The sequence below is a fragment of the Colobus angolensis genome, unplaced genomic scaffold, assembly GCF_000951035.1.
Source record: "Colobus angolensis palliatus isolate OR3802 unplaced genomic scaffold, Cang.pa_1.0 Scaffold244, whole genome shotgun sequence".
NCBI classification, from domain to species: domain Eukaryota; kingdom Metazoa; phylum Chordata; class Mammalia; order Primates; family Cercopithecidae; genus Colobus; species Colobus angolensis.
Genome location: NW_012115644.1, coordinates 503,664 through 525,366, shown reverse-complemented (window position 1 = coordinate 525,366; position 21,703 = coordinate 503,664). Strand labels below are relative to the sequence as shown.

The 21,703-nt window shown below is 36.5% G+C and overlaps 1 protein-coding gene across 4 annotated transcripts in view; it reads left to right on the top strand.

The window, feature by feature from the left end:
- TBCK (TBC1 domain containing kinase) overlaps positions 1-21,703 on the top strand; it is a 248,808-nt gene that overhangs the window by 12,751 nt on the left and 214,354 nt on the right. For all 4 annotated transcript variants that reach the window (XM_011945712.1, XM_011945713.1, XM_011945715.1 and 1 more), the window contains exon 3: positions 6,014-6,086. In XM_011945712.1, coding sequence (XP_011801102.1) covers positions 6,014-6,086 — 73 coding nt within the window. The remainder of the gene's footprint in view (positions 1-6,013; positions 6,087-21,703) is intronic.

The following is a 21,703-nucleotide window of genomic DNA, read 5'->3' as shown; positions in this document are numbered from 1 at the left end:
ATAATATACGTTATATAAGTATATTAAAAATATTGCTGAGAATTGGTGTGCATGATTGTGGGGGCTGCTAGGCAAGTTTGAAATTCATGAGGAAGGTCATCAAGAAGGACAAGCGAACTCTTGGGCAGAAGCTGAAGCTGTCATCCACAAGTGGAATTTATTCTTCTTCAGGGAAGCTTCAGTACTGCTCATAGTTATTTATTTTTTATTTATTTATTTTTCAGAGACAGGAGTCTCACTATATTGCCCAAGCTGGTCTTGAACTCCTGGTTTGAAGTGATACTCCTGTCTCAGCCTCTCCTGTAGCTGGGATTATGGGTGTGAGCCAGTGTACCTGGCTTTCAGTTCTGCTCTTAAAGGCTATTAAACAGATTGAATCAGGATTATCCAGATTATCTAGGATAATTTCCCTTCAAGTAAACTGATTATAGACTTTATTCATTTGCAAAATAATTTCACAGCAACATCCAGATTAGTATTTGATTGAATGACTGGATCCTATAGTCTCACCAAGTTGACTCATAAAACTGACCATTGCAGTGTTCTGGTACCAATACTATTCTTTAAGCATAGTATTTCTCTTTGTTGGTTTTGAACTGTATAAACACTTACTGAAATATCATATTTTAAAGGTGATGAGCTAGTCTCGATTTTTACTGTGAATAACGAAAGTGATGCAGTGAATATATTATAACAACCGTTTATATTATTTTAAGGGATTCATGATTCACCTCTTTCTCTAAATTAAAAAAAAAAAAACGCTACTTTTAAAAACTTTATTTTACTTTCCCTACCCCTTATTCAACTCCTTTATTCTTGCTTAAATGTGTGTTCTCTTCAATTTCTTACTGTTAACTTTGTATTAGCCTGTTTTCATGCTGCTGATAAAGATATACCCGAGACTGGGCAATTTATACAAGAAAAACCTTTAATGGATTTACAGTTCCATGTGGCTGGTGAGGCCTCACAGTCATGGTGGAAGGCGAGAAGGAGCAATTCACGTCTTACATGGATAGCAGCAGGCTGAAAGAAGAGAGCTTGTGCAAGGAAACTCCCCCTTATAGAACCATCAGAGCTCATGAGACTTATTAATTATCACAAGAACAGGCAAAGACCTGGCCCTGTGATTCAGTTACCTCCCACTGGGTCCCTCCCACAACACATGAGAATTCAAGATGAGATCTGGGTGGGAACACAGCCAAACCCTGTCAAACTTAAAACACACAATTTGGGCTAGAGACACTACATCATACTTGGGGTTCCTCAAATCTTTGTTAGAAGAAAGACTATTTCGCAATTATTGTATATTCTACTCTTTAAAGTTCATCTTAGCATCACATTTTTTTTTATATAAATAATGCTACTACATTGATGATTTATATTTGGCACATTATGTTTCCCAAATGCTTTACTCAGTGAAATTCTATTGTTTTTATAACATGTTATTTTTAAACAGTGGTCCAGAGATTTTAGAATGAAGACTCTCTAAAGATTTCTTTAAAAAACATGGTTCATACTGGAAATATTGTTTTGGTATACACTACATTATCTCTGGGAGAAACTTTGATGTCCTGCCGAGGATTATGGCTCTGCAGTATTAAAACTATGCTTAATAGTTCCATAGAATCTTGAAGCTTTGGCAAACACTTGTTTATGATATTTTAAAGGGGTTTCCAAAAGCCTGAAAATTTTTAGTTGTGCCAGATACTTTGGAATCTCTTATAGATATAGAGAATTATGAATATCCAATTTAAAATGGTTAATTTATGGAATATGCACATTTTAATAAATTATTTTATTTTTGTTTTACATGAAAGTCAGTGCTACTGAGTTATACTGAGTTTATAATATGGGCATGTAATTTTCTACACAGGACAGAGCTCTGTTTAGTGACTGTGGTCATATGGGATTCTTCATTTCTAATGGCCACGTCATGCCTTTGCTGAAGCTAATTCATTTAACAGTTATCATTATATTACATGCCTATATGTTGTAGGTGACATTCTACACACATGTGATGCAGTATGCCTGTGTGCACTAGGCACCTGTGATGTACTACTGTGATGCACCTGTGTGCAACTACTGATGCACTGCAAGGCACCTGTGATGAGACCCACCTCATTCCTGCCATCACAAAATATATTATCTGATAGGAAAAAAGATATCACAGTAGTTCCCCCTTTTCCTCAGGGGATATGTTCCAAGAATTCTCCTGTCACTCCCATTGGATGTCTGAAACAGGATTGTACAGAATCTCATTCTCATCAGTCATAACATGTTTCTGTGTATGTCTTCTACCCAGAAATTTAATGCCTTTACCATCTTAGATAGGCACCTGTCTTGCACTGTGGTCATAATTTTGTAGTTTGAGGCTTGAGAACAAAACTAGCATGATTTTCTTTTTTCTTAAATTTCACGAATAGAAAATTTCTTACTATATATCTTAACAACTGATTTTTTTTTTCTTTCCTTATCAAGTTGAGAACTTTCACCTTTTCACTTGAAGGAAACACTTTACGTCGTCTTTTTGTTGTTGTTGTTTTTAAGACGGAGTACAACTGTGTTGCCCAGGCTGGAGTGCAGTGGCGTGATCTTGGCTCACTGCAAGCTCCGCCTCCCAGGTTCATGCCATTCTCCTGCCTCAGCCTGTAGCTGGGACTACAGGCGCCTGCCACCACGCCTGGCTAATTTTTTTTTTTTTTTTTTTTTTGTATTTTTAGTAGAGATGAGATTTCACCATGTTAGCTAGGGTGGTTTCCTGACCTCGTGATCCGCCCACTTCGGCCTTCCAAAGTGCTAGGATTACAAGCTTGAGCCACCACACCCGGCCACGTCTTCTTTTTGGCATATATTAATTGCTGGTGAGTGATTTCATTATGCTACTCAGAATGGCATGCAATTTAAAACTTAGAAATTGTTTATTTCTAGAATATTCCATTTAAAATTTTTGGAAACTACAGAAAGTAAAACCATGAATAAGTTGGAGTTATTGATGATACTGGCTGGACCAAAATAAAAATGCATACAAATTATTAGAGTTGAAACAAGTGCTACGAAAGAAAATTAAAATGTGGAATAGAGTATGTTGTAGGAGAGCAAATTGATGTTGGGAGGTCCAGAAAAGTGTCCCTTGAGGAAGTCACATTTTACTGAGCCCTTAATAATGGATAATAATAAAAACTAACAATTAGCTAGTGCTTGTTATGTGCCAGACACTATTCTAGGCTTTTATTATATATTAACTCTTTTCAACCTCACAGCAACCCTGTGAGGTAGGTGGCTATTCTTCTCTTCATCTTACAGAAAAAAAACTGGCATAGAGAGGTTAGAAAATTTCCCTGAGGTCACATAGTTAATTAGTAGTAAAACTGGTATTTGATCCCAGACAAAATAGTCTATACTCTTAACCACTATGTGAGACAGATCATTTGAGGCAGTAAGAACCCATGTGTAAGTGCCCTAAGGCGGGAAGCCAGAAGGAAGATCAGTGTGATGGAAGTTGGTAAACTAAGATAAAATAACATAGATGAAGCTAGAGAGGGAGTTCCATATTCAGACTTCTTATGATTTTATCACTTGGGCTTTAGTGTGAAAATATGTTGGAAAGAAATAGGAATTAATGTGAGAAGATCAGTTAAAAGATTGTTGTAGTTCTCTAATGAGATGATGCTGGCTGGGCCCAGATTGTGGCAGATGGAGCAAACTATATAGATTCTAGAAATATTTGAGAGATAAAAATAGCAGCACTCTGTTTGGATTTGAGAAGGGGAGATTACTGTTTAGTTTCTAGCTAGAGCAGTTGACTGGATAGTGGTATCATTGACTGAAATAGTATTAAAGGGGACAGACTTTAACAGTAAATTATAAGTTGAGTTTTGGTTCTCTTGAGTTTCAGGTGACTTTTATATTAAAAATCTGTAATATGGGCTATAAAAGCCTGCAGTTCAGAAGAGAGTTTTGGGCTTGCAATAAAATATCAGAGTTTTTCAGCCTTGGGAATAGATGAGAAAACAGGAAAAAGACCCTGAATCAAAGGTGGAGAAACTGGTAGCATTTCAGTTTGGGTAGAAGAGGTAAAGATTTACAGAGGATACTGAGGGGAGGGAGCCAGATAAATGTAAGGAAAATGAACAAAACATGGTAAGATGAAAAGCAAAGGAATGCAGTTTCTTGTTTTGGTTTTCTGATACGGTTGACAGCTTTTTTCTTCTGGAATTTTACCATTGTACTAAATTGCTTGGAGCTTACTTTTGCATACTCTTTTCAAGTAAATAACTTGACCTCTTATTTCATGGTTTCCTTTCCTTTTTCTTTTTCTTTTTTTCTCATTAAATGTTCTTTTAAATTTAATTTTCTTTAAATTCCTGTTAAATATTCCTGTTCACCTCCCTCTCTAGCTTCATCATTTGCTATTTCATTTTATTTCTATTCCTCTACGATTGAAATCTTTTATCAAAAAATGATAATATTCATATATAGCATTTTTAATTTTTGTGTTTCAGATCATTCTGTATAATCCCATTTTGCTAGACAGAGTAAACTTAGATATGATCCAAGATAATACTTTGCTCCGACACTTGACATGCCTGCCTGAACACAATTGTCCATCTCTCCTTCCCCTATTCAAGACCATGCCTTAATCCAGTCATTACTGAACTATTTTATATACTGGATTTCCTACTCTGAACTCCCTCTTTCCCATCTTCTTCTGTCTCTTTTTTCTACCTTGGCTACTTTTTCACTTTCACCAAACTTTCATTTTACAGTTATCATTATTCCTAGTTTCATTGCACCTTTACTTTATCTAGTCTCAGTTTGTCATTGTGTTTTGTGTTAAACTTCTTCCTTATTTTACTTAGAATCCATTTTGCATAGATACTGACAACACTCCAACTTCTTTTGAACCAAACTCCTCAAATAAGCTTGTCAAATCCCCAAAAGCTTGGAAACCCAGTTGTACTTTTCTTTTGTTCCTCTTAGATTCATTGTCAAACATCATGTTACTGACTTGGGATAATGGATGAGGCAAAAAAAAGTATGGACTGGCCCTTAGAACTGTGCCATCTTGATCAGTTGATCTGTGGGAAAATAAAAATGACATCATAATGTTGATCATGTCTACCACTGTTTTATATTATTTAATCTCAGCAGACCCTATGATGTTACAAACTGCAGTTGACCCTTGAACAACATGGGTTTGGATGCACACATCCACTTAAATATGCAGATTTTTTTCCAATGAATTTATATTGGAAAATTCTTTGGACATTTTTGACAATTTGAAAAAACTCATTGATGAACCATGTAGCCTAGAAATATAGAAAAAAAATAAAAAGATGTGTCATGGATACATAAAATAATGTAGATACTTTTCTGTTTGTGTGTTATCAATAAGGCTTCCAGTCAAGAGTAGGCAATTAGTAGTTAAGTTTTGGGAGAGTCAAAAGTTATAGGTGATTTTTGACTGTGTAGGGAGTTGGCACCTTTAAGAAACCCCTGCGTTGTTCAAGGGTTAACAATAATTCTAGGTTGATTTTCTTTCTCTGTAGTTATGATTCGGATCATTTCTACTTTTTTTCAAGTTTCTGAATGCAATTTCAAAGATCTGTGTTTAAAACCAGAGTGTCACGCAATCTGTACCTAGCTCCTTACTTTCCCCTTCTTTCAAAATTCTTTATATATTAATCTAATCTTTTACTTCTTTCTTCCAATCTGTGTCAGAAGAAGGGTGAGTTATTTTTTCCCCAAGGACAGTCTTTCCGCCTGTTTTTCCTGATGGACATAAGAAAAACTCTAGCGGAAGAAAAATACAAGATAAAAAAATAGTTATTGTTTTATTAGATGTTTATTATCCTATATACTTGGTAATAATGTAGTTAATATAGAGTTTGAAAAGCTCTTTTAAAATATTGTTATGGGTGTTACATGTTAATATCATCAGTAGAGAATATTATTTTGTTTTTAACATGTCTGATTGATAAAATATAACATGGGTTTGCTTTGTTTTACTCAGAACGACTAGTGGTCGTGGCTGAACATTGTGAACGTAGTCTGGAAGACTTGCTTCGAGAAAGGAAACCTGTGAGGTACTGTAGAGTATCAGAACAATTAAATGAAAAGCAGAACTTGGCAAACAAAAAGGCATTTTGTTTAAACTGCAGGGTTTTGGTTTTTTTGTTACTTAATGATAAAAGTAGGTGCAAATTTTCATTTGAGAAAATTTAATTTACAGATTACATAGGAATTCAATGTTAACATAGTCCAGTGTTCATCTTTTGTGAGGTAGGCATTCTCTGAAATATTTCAAAAAAATTCTTCAAAAGGGGATATATGAAAATTTGAAACCTTCTTAGTACTAAGCATTTCAGTAGCTGAGATTAAGATTATTTTCCTGTATTTTTAGTAGAGAGGAGCTTCACTGTTTTGGCCAGGCTGGTCTCAAACCCCTGACCTTATGATCCACCCACTTCAGCCTCCCAAAGTACTGGGATTCCAAGCATGAGCCACTGCACTGGGCATGGTGGTGCATGCCTGTAGTCCCAGCTACCTGGCATGCTGAGGCAGGAGAATTGCTTGAACCAGGGGGGCGGAGGTTGTGGTGAGCTGAGATGCACCACTGCACTCCAGCCTGGGCAACAGAGTGAGACTCCATCTCAAAAAAAAAAAAAAAGGATTATTTTCCTGAAAGGAACACCTGGTAACTTCAAATAGGATACTTGTATTCCTAGGCACACAGTGAACTGTGTTAAGTAAAGGTCACATTGAAGAGTAGGGAGAAATACTAATCATAGCTTGGATAGAATTTAATGATACAGTTTAAATGCAATTATTGCAAAGACTCAATAAATTTACTCTCTTGGCAAGGAATATGTGGTCTAAACTTTTATTACAAATATACTATTAACTTCTTCACAGATTTGACTGAAGTGACCTTAAAATTATCAAAAAATTTTTTTAATGTATAATTCACATTGTATTAAACCAAAAAAAACCAAAAAAACACTCATCTTGCCATGAGTGTTTATAGAATTATAATTATCCGTCCTAGTTTTGAAAAATATTGTTACTCTGATTGGTTAATAGTTTTCCATTACCACAATATTCTAGATGAAAAATCTTTTTCAAGGAAAGAAAAACATTTATCTTAATAATTGGTAGCAGTTTGATAGAAGCAAGACAAATAAATTGAATAAAAGTGCTGTTATTGCTCTTTTAAATGATTGGGTTTTTGGTGGCCTCTGGAATGAAAAATGCAGATACCATGTATATACCAGCATTCCCCATCCTTTTTGGCACCAGGGACCGGTTTTGTGAAAGACAGGTTTTCCATGGATGGAGGGTGGAGGGATGATTTCAGGATGATTCAAGTGCATTACATTTATTGTGTACTTTATTACTATTTTTATTATATTGTAGTATATAATGAACTAATTATACAACTCACCATAATGTAGAGTCAGTGGGAGCCCTGAGCTTGCTTTTCTGCAACTAGAAGGTTCTATCTGGGCATGATGGGAGACAGTGACACCCAAAGTCTGTTGTTTATGTTCAGTCTGCTCTGTAATCTCGTTTTGGTTTGCTGTCACTGCAGAAAACCCTGGTTCACAAAGATAGGATGTTGGAAATGGAAGCAGGCTTTTCAGTACTTTTGTGCCAGTCTCGGGATATTCTGTCTTGATTTTAATCTAGAATGTATGGAGATTTGATATTGTCTAGTTGATCGTCTTCTAGCACAGATGAAGTCAATTCACCTGGCTTATTCACAAATGGGTTGCGGATCTATTCCTTCCCAGTTCAAGGGTCCTTTGTGGTTGGGAAGTAATGTTTAAACTCTTTTGAAAGCTGAGATAAGTGATCCTGCACCAGTTGGGAGAAAGAAGGCCCTGGCTCAACCTCTTTCAAAATCTTTGCTAATGTTTGAAACATGTCAGAAATCCCAGTGTTCACTCACTACCCCCATAATTCCAGTTTAGCTTTGAATGCAGCCACTTTATCTGCGGACTTGTACACAGTTCTCTCCTGAAGTGACAGATTGAGCTTGTTGAGCAGGTTGAATATATCACACAAGGAGGCAAGCTTTGTGACCCATTCTGTGTCACTGAAATGTGCTGCCAGTGGTGACTATTTTTCTAAAAGAAATCTCTGGAGCAACTCTCATAACTCAAAACTCTGGCCAGCGATTCACCTTTAGAAAGCCATCCACTTCTGTGTTTAAAAGAAGACGTGTGTACTCTGTGTCCATCTCCTTACAGAGCTGTGTGAACAGGTGTGAGTTAAGGGCATGTACTTTTTTTTTTTTTTTTTGAGACAGAGTCTTGCTCTGTCGCCCGAATAGCTGGGACTACAGGCACCCGCCACCACGTCTGGCTAATTTTTTGTATTTTTAGTAGAGACGGGGTTTCACCATGTTCGCCAGGATGGTCTCGATCTCCTGACCTCGTGATCCACCCGCCTCGGCCTCCCAGAGTGCTGGGATTACAGGCATGAGCCACCGCACCCAGCCGGAATAATATATTCTTTTAAATAAAAATCAAAGATTGGTGACATTATAAAAATTATAACTATAAAAACATATTTACTAAATAAGGTTAAATTATTTCTAAATACATATAAAAGTTATTCTTACCTATAGTCAGATTAGGCTTTTCTAAAGAAGAATGTAAGGCTATAGTGTACATCAGGGGTTCCCACCCCCCAGACTACAGACTAGTCCTAGGCCCTGTACCTAGGACTACACAGCAAGAGGTGAGCAGCAGGCAAGCCAGCAAAGCTCCATCTGTGTTTACAGTTGCTCCCCATCGCTGCATTACCACCTGAGCTCTCTGCCTCCTGTCAGATCAGCAGCAGCACTGATACTCATAGGAGCACGAACCCTACTGTGAACCATGCATGTGAATGATCAGGGTTGTGGGCTCCTTATGAGAATCTAATGCCTGATCATCTAAGGTGGAGCAGAGGCAGTGAAGCTAGTGCTGGGGAGTGGCTGCAAATACAGATAAACATTAATAGAGAGGTTTGATTGCACAGAGACCATAATAAATCAATTACTTGCAGGCTCATCAAAACCCTGACGGTGAGAAGCAAGTGATAATTAAGCTGTATCTGGTGGCAGGCTTTAGAGTGGCAAGTGAGTTGATGTACTTCAGTTGTACAGCTGCATCTGGCGGCAGGCTTTAAGTCAAAATGCAACATTTATTTCAGTCTGCACATGGCCTGCCCATTATTTTATTTACCACTTCTATCCACACCTTCCTGCACTGCACACTTGTCTCAGTCACAGTTTTGATAAGCCTACAAGCTAACCCCTAGTCACAATGAGTAAAAACCAAACATCACTGGAGACCTTCTTTAAAAAGGGGGAAAGACTCAATGATGAGGCAGCAGAAGACTCTAAGACTGCCAACAAAAAGAAGCTTCATTTAAAAGAAAATACCAACAGTCCTACTTAAATTGTAGGTTCATTGCAACAGGTGATTCACATTCTCCAAGTCTGCTTTGTATATGTGGTGACCAGCTATCCAATGAAGCCATAAAACCTTCAAAACTGCTTTACCACATGGAGACCAAGCAGCCTGTATTAAAAGACAAGTCTTTGGAGTTTTTCAAAAGAAAAAAACATGAACATAAAGAACAGAAGTAATTATTGAAAGCCACCACTTCATCAAATGTGTTGACACTAAGGGCATCATTCTTAGCGACTAACTACATAGCTAAGAAGCCCTTTACTATCGGTGAAGATTTGATACTGCCTGCTGCTAAGGACATCTGTCATGAACTTTTAGGAGAGGATGCTGTTCAGAAGGTAGCATGTGTTCCTCTTTCAACTAGCACCATAACTAGACAAACTGATGAAATAACAGAGGATACTGAGCCACAATTGCTAGATTTAATGAGTCACCATGGTACACAATCCAGGTTGATGAGTTGACCTATGTTGACAACAATGCAACAATGCTTGCTTTTGTGCAATATATTTTCAGGAGGATATGCATGAGGATATGTTACATGCACTTTTGTTGTCAACAAACACCACAGCTGCAGAACTATTCAAGTCTTTGAATGATTAAATATCAGAAAAACTGAATTGGTCACTTTACGTCAGTATATGCACAGACATAGTGGCTGCCATGACTGGACGGCTTTCTGGTTTCACTTCACAGGTCAAAAAGGTTGCTTCTGAATGTGAGTCTATGCACTGTGTCATCCATAGAGAAATGCCGGCCAGCTGAAAAATGTCACCTGAATTTAATAATGTTTTGCAGGATATGATTAAAATTATCAACCTCATTAAAGTACATGCCCTTGGCCAAATGCGCTGGCTCACACCTGTGATCTCAGCACTTTGGGAGGCCAAGGCTAGTGGATCATGAGGTCAGGAGATCGAGACTATCCTGACTAACACGGTGAAACCTCGTCTCTACTAAAAATACAAAAAATTAGCCAGGTGTGGTGGCTGGCGCCTGTAGTCCCAGCTACTCAGGAGGCTGAGGCAGGAGAATGGCGTGAACCTGGGAGGCGGAGCTTTCAGTGAGCCGAGATCGCACCACTGCACTCCAGTCTGGGCAACAGAATGAAACTCCATCTCTAAATAAATAAATAAATAAATAAATAAATAAATAAATAAATAAATAATTCCTTGCTCACTAGTTCAGATTTACACTTTAACTTCAGGTCCCTGCTTCTAAAAAGCAATTTTCTTTAAAGGTAGTTGATGTTAAAATTGAAAACCAATTATGCCCACAACTTTAGGTAAGAAAAAATATTTTAGTTGAGGCTGGGTTAAATTTGTGTAAAGATTTACAATGCAACATGTAAGATGAAAATATGCATTTACAATGCAATGTGTATGATGCAATATGCCCTTACTAGTTAGGCAACCTTGGACAAGTCTCTTAGTCATTTTCCTTATCTGTAGAATAAGGAGTTTTACTGATCAAGAGATCATTGTGGAACAAGTTATTCTCAACTTAATGTTTTATTTAGTATGCATCATATCTGATAATACATCGATCAATTGTCTTTTTTTTTCTTTCTTTCTTTCTTTCTTTCTTTTTTTTTTTGAGACAGAGTCTTGCTCTGTCACCCAGGCTGGTGTGCAGTGGCACAATCTCAGCTCACTGCAACCTCCGCCTCCCGGGTTCAAGTGATTCTTCTGCCTCGGCCTCCCGAGCAGCAAGGACTACAGGTGTGCCCCATCATGCCCGGGTAATTTTTGCATTTTTAGTAGAGACGAAGTTTCACTATATTAGCCAGGCTGGTCTCAAACTCCTGACTTCATGATCCGCCTGCCTCAGCCTCCCAAAGTGCAGGTATTACAGGCGTGAGCCACCGTGCCTGGCTGATCAATTGTCTTTATAAATATAATTTGTTATATTTTAGTAGACTAATATTAGCCTACTATTGCTCTTTATTTAAATGGTAGATTTCTTGACAGAAGAACCTATGGCAAGTCTACATTTAAAACTTCAGTGCTATAAAAAAAGTTAAATTATTATAGAAACATCTATTTTATGATCCAGTAATTCCAGTCCTAGGTATAAGACCTCCTTAAGTTTTGTACTATAGTACTTTATTTGCCTCACTCTAGTCCCAGCTCTGTCTAGGTGTTTATCCAAGAGAACAGAAAAATACATGTCCACCTATGCAAAAAGATTTGCATAAGAATGTTCCCAGAAACATTCTTCATTATAGCTCTAAATTGGGTAGAACTCAAATGTCCATCGACAGGAGAATGCATAAACATGGTACAGGTTGAGAATTCTTTATCCATAATATTTGGGACCAGAAGTGTTTCGGATTTGGGATTTGTTTTCCCCAGATTTTGGAGTATTTGCATTTACATAGTGAGCTATGTTGTAGATGGGACTGAAGTGTAAACATGAACTTCATTTATGTTTAAATGATAGCTTATACACATAGCCTGAGTGTAATTTTAGGTATCATTTTAAATAATTTTGTGCATGAAGCAAAGTTTGCACTAAATAATTATGTGTGGAATTTTCCACTTGTGGTGTCACATTGTTACTCAAAAAGTGTTGGATTTTGGAACATTTTGGATTGCAGATTTTTAGATTAGGGATGCTCAACCTGTATGTTAATCAACAATGAAAAAGAAAGAGCTACTGGTACATACAACATGTGGATTAACCTTATAAATATTATGCTGAGCTAAAGAAGCCAGACATATAATATTATCAGTATTTTCTATAGTGATAGAAAAACAGTGCTTTATTCTGTTAGAGAGTAAGGGGTAATTCAAGAACTGATTCAAAATGGCCTTGAGGGAACTTTTTAAGGGGACGAAAATTTTTATATCTTGATCAGATGTTACTTATATGGTGTATGTGTGTCATAAGTAAATGAAATATGTACTGAAAATGTATGCATTTTACCTATGTAAATTATATGTTAATTTAATTTAAATTTTTTTTTTTTTTTTGAGACAGACTTGCTTTGTTGCCCTGGCTGGAGTGTGGTGGTGCGATCTCAGCTCACTGCAAGCTCCGCCTCCCAGGTTCAAGCGATTCTCCTGCCTCAGCCCACTGAGTAGCTGGGACTACAGACATAAACCGCCACACCTGGCTAATTTTTTGTATTTTAGTACAGATGGGGTTTCACTGTGTTGCCCAGGCTGGTTGCGAACTCCTGAGCTCAGGCAATCCTCCCCCCTTGGCCTCCCAAAGTTCTGGGATTACAGACCTTAATTTTTTTTTTAAAGGTTGTTGAGTTATTCACTTGGCTTGAGTTCTCAGTCCCTCATAGAAAAACAGTATTGTGTTGTTAATGAAGATGTCTGAGCCACTGACTTTTTTGTATTTTTTGGTTTTTAGAAGAAATAGTATGAATTAGTTATTGCTTAACAAGTTACCTCAACAGTTTGTAGCTTAAAACAACAGTAAAAATTTATTATCTCATATAATTTTTTTGGGTTAGAACATAGGAATAACATAACTAGATGGTTCTAACTCAAGGTCTCACAAGGTTTCAGTCAAGATAACAGCTGGACCTACAGTCGTTTGTTATAAAAGCTTTACTGGAGTTGGGTGATCTGTTTCTAAGATGGTTTACTTATAAAGAAGGTGCTAGTTGTTGACAAGAGGCTTAATTCTTTTCTACATTGAGGGCCTTTCCACAGGCCTCTTGATACGCTCAAAGCATGGTAGTTGGCTTCTCTCAGAGTGAACAATCTAAGGAAAGAAAACAAGGTGGAAGCTACAGTTCCTTTGGTGACCTAGTGTTAACAAACACACACTGTTATTCCTGCAATGCAATATCCTATTAGTTTACACAGGTCAGCCATTAACTGTTTTCTGTGTTGGAGAGGATTACTCAAGAATGCACATGTGAATTTCATGAGTCATGGCTCATTGGGGGCCATCATGGAGGCTGGCTACCACAAATGTCTTAGAGACCATACAAGTACTTTTGAGAAAACACTCCTACAAAACAGGAGTGACATGCTAAATCAATGTTAATGCTAACTGAAAAATAGCTAGAGTTCTTAAAATTATTTATATTTGTTTACAGTATTTGGGGTAGAAAAAAGGAAGGAGTATACACTAAGAATAGGGGGTAGAGTATTAAGGGAATATCCAGAAGTCCCACAGGTCAAATAGGGTCTTTGTGGACATAGCTATGATCAGAATTGCTATGCATCCTGAAAATTGATGTTATCCATGGTATTGTGCTCCCAAAAGTTCTGGAATACCCCAAAGTTCCAGAGGACCCCATAAACCACAACGAGAGCAGTCCTCTGGTCATTAGGATGGTAGTCTCTTATCTCCACATTTCCCCCTCTGCCTGTATATGGTCCTTCTTTTACTTGGTAAAGGAACTGAGGCGAAAGAAGTTGGTGATTCAAAAGATAAATTTCCATTTTCATTGTTTTACCTCAACTCCATTCCACCCCCCCACCCCACCTTTTTTTTTTTTGAGACAGGTTCTTGCTCTGTCACCCAGGCTGCTGGAGTGCAGTAGTGCAATCAGTGCTTACTGACCTCCTGGACTCAAGTGATCCTTCCACCTCAACCACCCTAGTAGCTGGGATCACAGGTGTGCATCACCATACCTGGCTGTTTTTTTATTTTTTGTATAGACAGGGGTTTCATTATGTTGCCTAGGCTGGTCTCGAACCCAAGTGATCCTCTTGCCTTAGCCTCCCAGGTGTTGGGATTACAGGCACAGGCATGAGCCACCACCCCCCAACCTTTTTAAAAATGTTTTTGAACTCTGAATTGTATTATATAAGGATACAATCAATATTGCTTTGCCAGTGTGATTAAATCATTAGCTCATGAAAAGTTCTGCATTTCTGTGCTTACCATTTTTTATCTTTCTTTGAAAGATGGCAAATCTTGTAGCAATGAACATCAGTAGTTTCTTCAATGCTTTTGCATTTGTCTTCATGAGGATAAAATACTATAGATGGAAGCACATTCTTTGAGGATGTATGTGAACACGAGTAGGATTAAATGCAAAATTTATATGATCTTTTATGCCGTTTACATTTTCTATATTTATTTTAAATAGAACATGTAGTAGCCTTAATAGGTCTTTCCATTTTTTCCAGTGAGATGTATTTAAGCATTTGTGTAAATAAAGCACTATTTTTAAATTATTCTGGTAATAGACTAAAAGTCAGTATTTTCTTTGTACATTTTGGAATATAACATTCAATACTTACTGCCTTTTAGTAGGAATGATTCTTTTAGGTTCAGTTCCAAGTTGTTATCAGGTCCATCCATCTAAATTAGTTCTGCTGAGAACTATTTGACTTTTGCAGATATTTGGATTACATTAGTCTCCAGTAACAGTGCAGGTATATGTGTAGAGTTGCTGTGCTGCAATTTTAATTAATTCTGTGACCTGTTTATGAAAGTGAGAAGATGTTCTTAAGGTTTATAAATTAGTTCTTTCCTTTACTACCAAAAGTAAGCACCTGCACCTGCAAGAAGGGCTGATGTAAACAGGAAACCTATTTAGATGGGGTTGCAATTTGACATTTGTGATTTTTACTTATTCCTCTGTCTATGACTGTTGCAAAACCATAAGCTGCTAGTTGTCTGTTCATAATTTGCAGTTGATTTTCTAAACATAAGCATCATTCAAGGCATATATCTTACTTGATATATATTTTGAAGAAAATTTTAAATATTTGGTAAAAATTTTAAATCTTTGGTGGAACAGGGATTAGGGGAATGAAAACTAGGAACTTAGAGAAGAGTCTGTGTCAATTTGCTGACTTTTTTTCATGACTGATTTAATATTGAACTAAACAATATTGTACTAAAATGTCATAGTAGTAATTTGCTACTACAACTTAAGCCTGTCTTGAAGCTCCAGATGTCACTAGAAAATCAAGCATTCTTTCTTAGTATTAATGGCCGTAAAACTCTTTTGAGAATTTATATTACAAAAGCAGAATATAAGTTTGTGTTATGAGGTGTTAGCAGGTTAGTATTTTATAGAGTAATGTTATTTGTGTGGCTAGTTGGCTAGCCTGGTTTAAAGGAGAAAAATGTTCAACATTTTCTTTAGAATCCATTCAGGCTTTAACATAAGGAATTAATTCTGAGACAGCTGCTGTCTTTCCAGTGACTTTTATGTTATCTGTGCCAGAGTTCAATCTTGCCAACATTTCTCTTCAGTTCAAGTTAAATGATCACAATTATTTTTTGAAAACATAGAATTATAAAATTAAACTCCTGTAGTGATTAGGTTTCAAGAAAAAAGAATAGCATTTAGATTTGTTTGAGGTCATCTCACATTTAGTGCCTGTTTATCTACCTAATACTACCCTAAAGCCAGATTCAAGAGACTAAGAAGTGGAGAAATTTAGATCTCAACTCCTCTTTGAAATGCTTTCCAGAGAATATTTAAAAAACAAATATACCTTTATCACTGCTATCAAAGCAGGCATGAGGAAATTGTTTTTCTTTTAAGTCTAGGTGCTGTGTGGAAAGTATTTCTCTTTTGCGTTAGAATTATTCAGAGCATATACTTTTGCTTAACCTATTAAAGTATCAGCAAATGTAGCTCATGGACAGATATTCAGCAGAGTTTTGATACTTGTAGTAGAGTTTCCACATTGTGTTAAATTCGCAAGTGAATGCAGGGTGGGCAGTAGAGCCATATTCCTTTAACAAAATGTAGTTCGTCACATTTTTAGGGTTATGGTTTTGAAAATTTACCAGAATACCATTAGTATTGCAGAGGTTATACATGAAGATTTTGATGGGAAGCAGACTATGTCTGCAGCTGTTTGCTAGCCTGATGGAAAACATGATCTGACTTACTCAAATTAGTAAGTTTTATTTTCCCCTGGTAAAACATTGCCTACTCACTGAATGAGATACTCAAAAGAATTTGGACACATTCTGGAATGTGGTCCAGAGTTGAATAATAAGCTACAGGTTGTAGTAATCAGAAATAGATATTAGATACTCTTATTTTATAATATAAACTGATGATGGGTGTTGAAGCTTTCATATCTTTTTACTTTTAAGGACCCTAGTTTCAAAATGCATTTGAAATTATGATAGTGAAGTCATGTGAATTAGAGATTTATATAACTGATCTATATTTCTCTTCTTGTTTTACATGTTTTGTTCAAAGAAGGAAAATAATACCAAAAGATGATCTACATTTAGGCTTGTTATCTTGCAACAGACTTTTGCTTTCTGTCTCTCTTGTACCTTATATTTGACTAATTGCCAAGTGTTGTTAATACAACCTTGGCAATAGTTCTCACATATCTCTGTCCTATACATTCTTTAGTTTAAATCTTCACTAACAAACAGCTTGACTATTGCATTGTAATGTTCTAACTGGTCTTCTTGGCTTTAGCGATACTTCAGTCCCCCCACTTTTTCTGCGATATTAATATTTTTGAAGATCAGTCCATTCTGTGTTCAAAAACACTTAGAGGTTCTCCATTTCCTTTCCCCACCCCGCCGAGGAAAAGGCATCTTATTAGCATAGGATCTGACTTCAATCTAACTCTCTAATTAAATAACTCTAATTACTACTACTGCTTCTCTTAATATTACTCTCTCTTTCATTATTTCCAGTGTGCCTAAATTGTGCAGTTAGTTTTCATTATTCCTAATATACATTGAGTTGAGGAGAGCGAATGCCAAAATTTTGAAATACACCATAAAAACTGAACTGTCTTTTTGTCTAACGCTGTTATCTCCAATCTTCAGCACAATGTACAACACTTCTTCTTCAAGTAATACATCTTACAGTTTCCCTTCATACTCTTCTTCTCAACCAAAGCAAAAATTATATTTTCTTCCTCCAAATCCCTATCTTACATTGTAACCCTCTAGTAGTAAGACATTTTTCCCCCCTTCAGGCTTGTAATTGTTTGCCTACAACTATAGAATTAAGGAAGGAATTGTTTATCATCTTCTCTAATTAACGTTTTTGACATACATACTGTAATTTATTCTGGCTCCTAAAATTGTAAGTATAAAAATTTCCATTTAGTAAATGTGTGTCAAATGAACTATTGAATGAATTAATTATATTTTTAGGTTAGTCATGCAGTTTGAGTGTTTCCCTATTATCATTCTTTTAATCATATGCTACAATTTTATTTCTCAAACAAATGCATTTTGGTGAAAGTGTGATGCAAATATGAATTTCTTTATGATATTCCTAGAAATGTTTTTTGAAAATAAAATTATACTCATCATTTACGTCAAGTATAACTCCCAATGCAATCCCTCCCCCCTCCCCCCTCCCCATAATAGGCCCTGATGTGTGATGTTCCCCTTCCTGAGTCCAAGTGATCTCATTGTTCAGTTCCCACCTATGAGTGAGAACATGTGGTGTTTGGTTTTCTGTTCTTGCAATAGTTTGCTGAGAATGATGATTTCCAGCTGCATCCATGTCCCTACAAAGGACACAAACTCATCCTTTTTTATGGCTGCATAGTATTCCATGGTGTATATGTGCCACATTTTCTTAATCCAGTCTGTCACAGATGGACATTTGGGTTGATTCCAAGTCTTTGCTATTGTGAATAGTGCCGCAATGAACATACGTGTGCATGTGTCTTTATAACAGCATGATTTATAATCCTTTGGGTGTATACCCAGTAATGGGATGGCTGGGTTATATGGTACTTTTAGTTCTAGATCCTTGAGGAATCGCCATACTGTTTTCCATAATGGTTGAACTAGTTTACAATCCCACCAACAGTGTAAAAGTGTTCCTATTTCTCCACATCCTCTCCAGCACCTGTTGTTTCCTGACTTTTTAATGATTGCCATTCTAACTGGTGTGAGATGGTATCTCATTGTGGTTTTGATTTGCATTTCTCTGATGGCCAGTGATGACGAGCATTTTTTCATGTGTCTGTTGGTTGATGGGTGCTGACAAGTTGATGGGTGCAGCACACCAACATGGCACAGGTATACATATGTAACAAACCTGCATGTTGTGCATATGTACCCTAGAACTTAAAGTATAATAATAAATAAATAAAATAAATATTTAAAAAAAGAAAAGAAAAGTATATGGTTAGAGGGAATGAACTCTCAATTTCTTTTCTTGTGGCTCTGGGGAAGAATTCTTTCCTAAGCTGATTCAGGTTGTTGGCAGAATTTAGTTTCTCACAATTAATTTTAGGACTGAGGTATCTATTTTCTTGATTACTGTGAGTGAGTGCTGCTGTCAGCTCCTAGAGGCCATCTACGTTTCTTATCATGTGTTTCTCTCTGTTTTCAAAGCATTCTCTCTCCTGTTGCCCTGTGAAGAAGTTCCCTCTGCCATGATTGTATGTTTCCTGAGGCCTTTCCAGCCATACAGAATTGTGAATCAATCTAACTTCTTTTCTTTATAAATTACCCAGTCTTGGTATTTGTAGCAATGTAAGAACAGACTAATCCAGGGGGTCAATAAGGAAATGAAGAAGGAAACTGAAAAATTTCTTGAAACAGTAATGGGATGGATAATGGAAACAGTATACCAAAACCTGTGGAATATAGCCAAAGCAGTATTAAAAGGGAAGTTTACAGCTATAATCATCTACATCAAAAAAGTTAAAAAAATCGTCGGGCGCGGTGGCTCAAGCCTGTACTCCCAACACTTTGGGAGGCCGAGATGGGCGGATCACGAGGTCAGGATATCGAGACCATCCTGGCTAACCCGGTGAAACCCCGTCTCTACTAAAAAATACAAAAAACTAGCCAGGCGAGGTGGCAGGCGCCTGTAGTCCCAGCTACTCGGGAGGCTGAGGCAGGAGAATGGCCTAAACCTGGGAGGCGGAGCTTGCAGTGAGCTGAGATCCGGCCACTGCACTCCAGCCTAGGTGACAGAGCCAGACTCCATCTCAAAAAAAAAAAAAAGTTGAAAAAACAAAGAATATAATGATGCTTATTCAAAAACTAGAAAAGCAAGAGCAAACCAATCCCAAAGTTAGTAGAAGAAAAAAAAAATAATAAAGATCAGAGTAAAAATAAATGAAATAGAAACAAATGAAATAATACAAAAGATCAGTGAAATGAAAAGTTTGTTTTTTTAAAAAAGATAAAATTTACAAACCTTTAGCTAGAGTAAGACAAAAAAGAGAAGACCCAAATAATAAAATCCGAAATGAGAAAGGGCACATCACAACTGAAACCACAGAAATTCAAAGGATCATTAGAGGCTTCTATGAACAACTCTATGCCAATAAATTGGAAAATCTAGGAGAAACTGATAAATTGCTAGACACATGCAACCTACCAAGATTGAACCATGAAAAAATCCAAAACCTGAACAGACCTATAACAAGTAATGAGATGGAAGGTATAATAAAAAGTCTCCCAGCAAAGAAATGCCCGGGGCCAGAAGAAATGCCTGGGGCCGGAGGACTTTACTGCTGAATTCCACCAAACTTTTCAAAAAAAATTAGTGCCAATTGTACTCTAACTGTTCTGAAAAATAGAGGAGGAAGGAATACTTCCAAACTCAGTCTATGAGTCCAGTATTACCCTGATACCCAAACCAGAAAAAGACAAATCAAAGAAAGAAAACTACAGGCCAATATCCATGATAATCATTGATGCAAAATTCCCCCACAGAATACTAGCAAACAATACATTAGAAAGATCACTCATTATGATCAAGTGGGATTTATCCCAGGGATGCAAGGATGGTTCAGCATATGTAAATCAATTAACATGATGCATAATATCAACAGAATGAAGGACAAAAACCATATGATCGTTTCAGTTCATGCTGAAAAAGTCTTTGATAAAATTCTATATCCCTTCATGGTAAAAAACCCTTAACAAACTAGAGATAGAAGCAACAAAATAATAGCCATATATGACAGACCCACAGCTATTAATAGCTTATACTGAATAGGGAAAAACTGAAAGCCTTTTTGCTAAGATCTGGAACATGGCAAGGATACCCACTTTCACCACTGCTATTCAACATAGTACTAGAAGTCCTAGGTAGAACTATTAGATAAGAGAAAGAAATCAAGGGCATGCGAACTGGAAAGGAAGAAGTTGAATTATCCTTATTGATAAATAATGTGATCTTATATTTGGAGAAAACTAAAGACTACACCAAAAAAAAAAAAAAATGATTAGAACTGGTAAATGAATTCAGTGAAGTTGCATGATACAAAATCAAAAGATAAAAATCAGTTATATTTCTATATGCCAACAGCAAACAAGCTGAAAAAGAAATCAAGAAAATAATTCCATTTACAATAGCTACAAATAAAATAGGAATTACCTTAATCATGAGGTGAAAGATCGCTACAATGAAAACTATAAAACACAGATGAAATAAAGAGGATACAAAAATGGAAATATATTTCATGTTTATGGATTGGAATAATCAATATTGTTAAAATATTCATACTACCCAAAGCAATCTACAAATTAATGCATTCTCTATCAAAATATCAATTACAGTCTTTACAGAAATAGAAAAAACAATCCTAAAACTTATATGGAACAAAAAAGATCCAGAATAGCAACAGCTATCATGAGCAAAAAGAATAAAACTGGAGGATTCAAATTTCCTGACTTCAAATTATGCTACAGAGCTATGAAAACAATATGGTATTTGCATAAAACCAGACACATATACTGATGGAACACAATATAGAAACCAGAAAGGCATCTGTACATTTACAATGAATTCATTTTTGCCAAAGGCATCAAGAGCGTAAATTGAGGACAGGGAAGTCTTTTCAGTAAAGGTGCTGTGAGAACTGGATTTCTACATGCAGAAGAATGAAACTAGACCTCTCTGTCAACATAAACAAAAATTCAAATCAAAGTGGGTTAAAGGCTTAAATCTGACCTCAAGCTATGAAACTACTACAAGAAGACACTGGTGAAAACTCTCTACCAGGACATTGGTCTGGGCAAAGATTTCTTGTGTAATACCCCACAAGCATAGACAACCAAAACAGAAGTGGACAAATGGCATCAAACATCAAGTTAAAAAGCTTCTGCACAGCAAAGAAAACAATAAAAAAAGGGAAGAGACACTCACAAATTGGGAATAAATATTTGTAAACTGTCTGACAAGAGGCTAATAACTACATTATATAAGGAGCTCAAATAACTTTAAAGGAAAAAATTCTAATAATTCCAATAAAAATGGGCAAAAGATTTGAGTAGACATTTCTCACAAGAAGACATACACATGGCACACAGGCTTATGAAAAGGTGCTGAACATCATTTA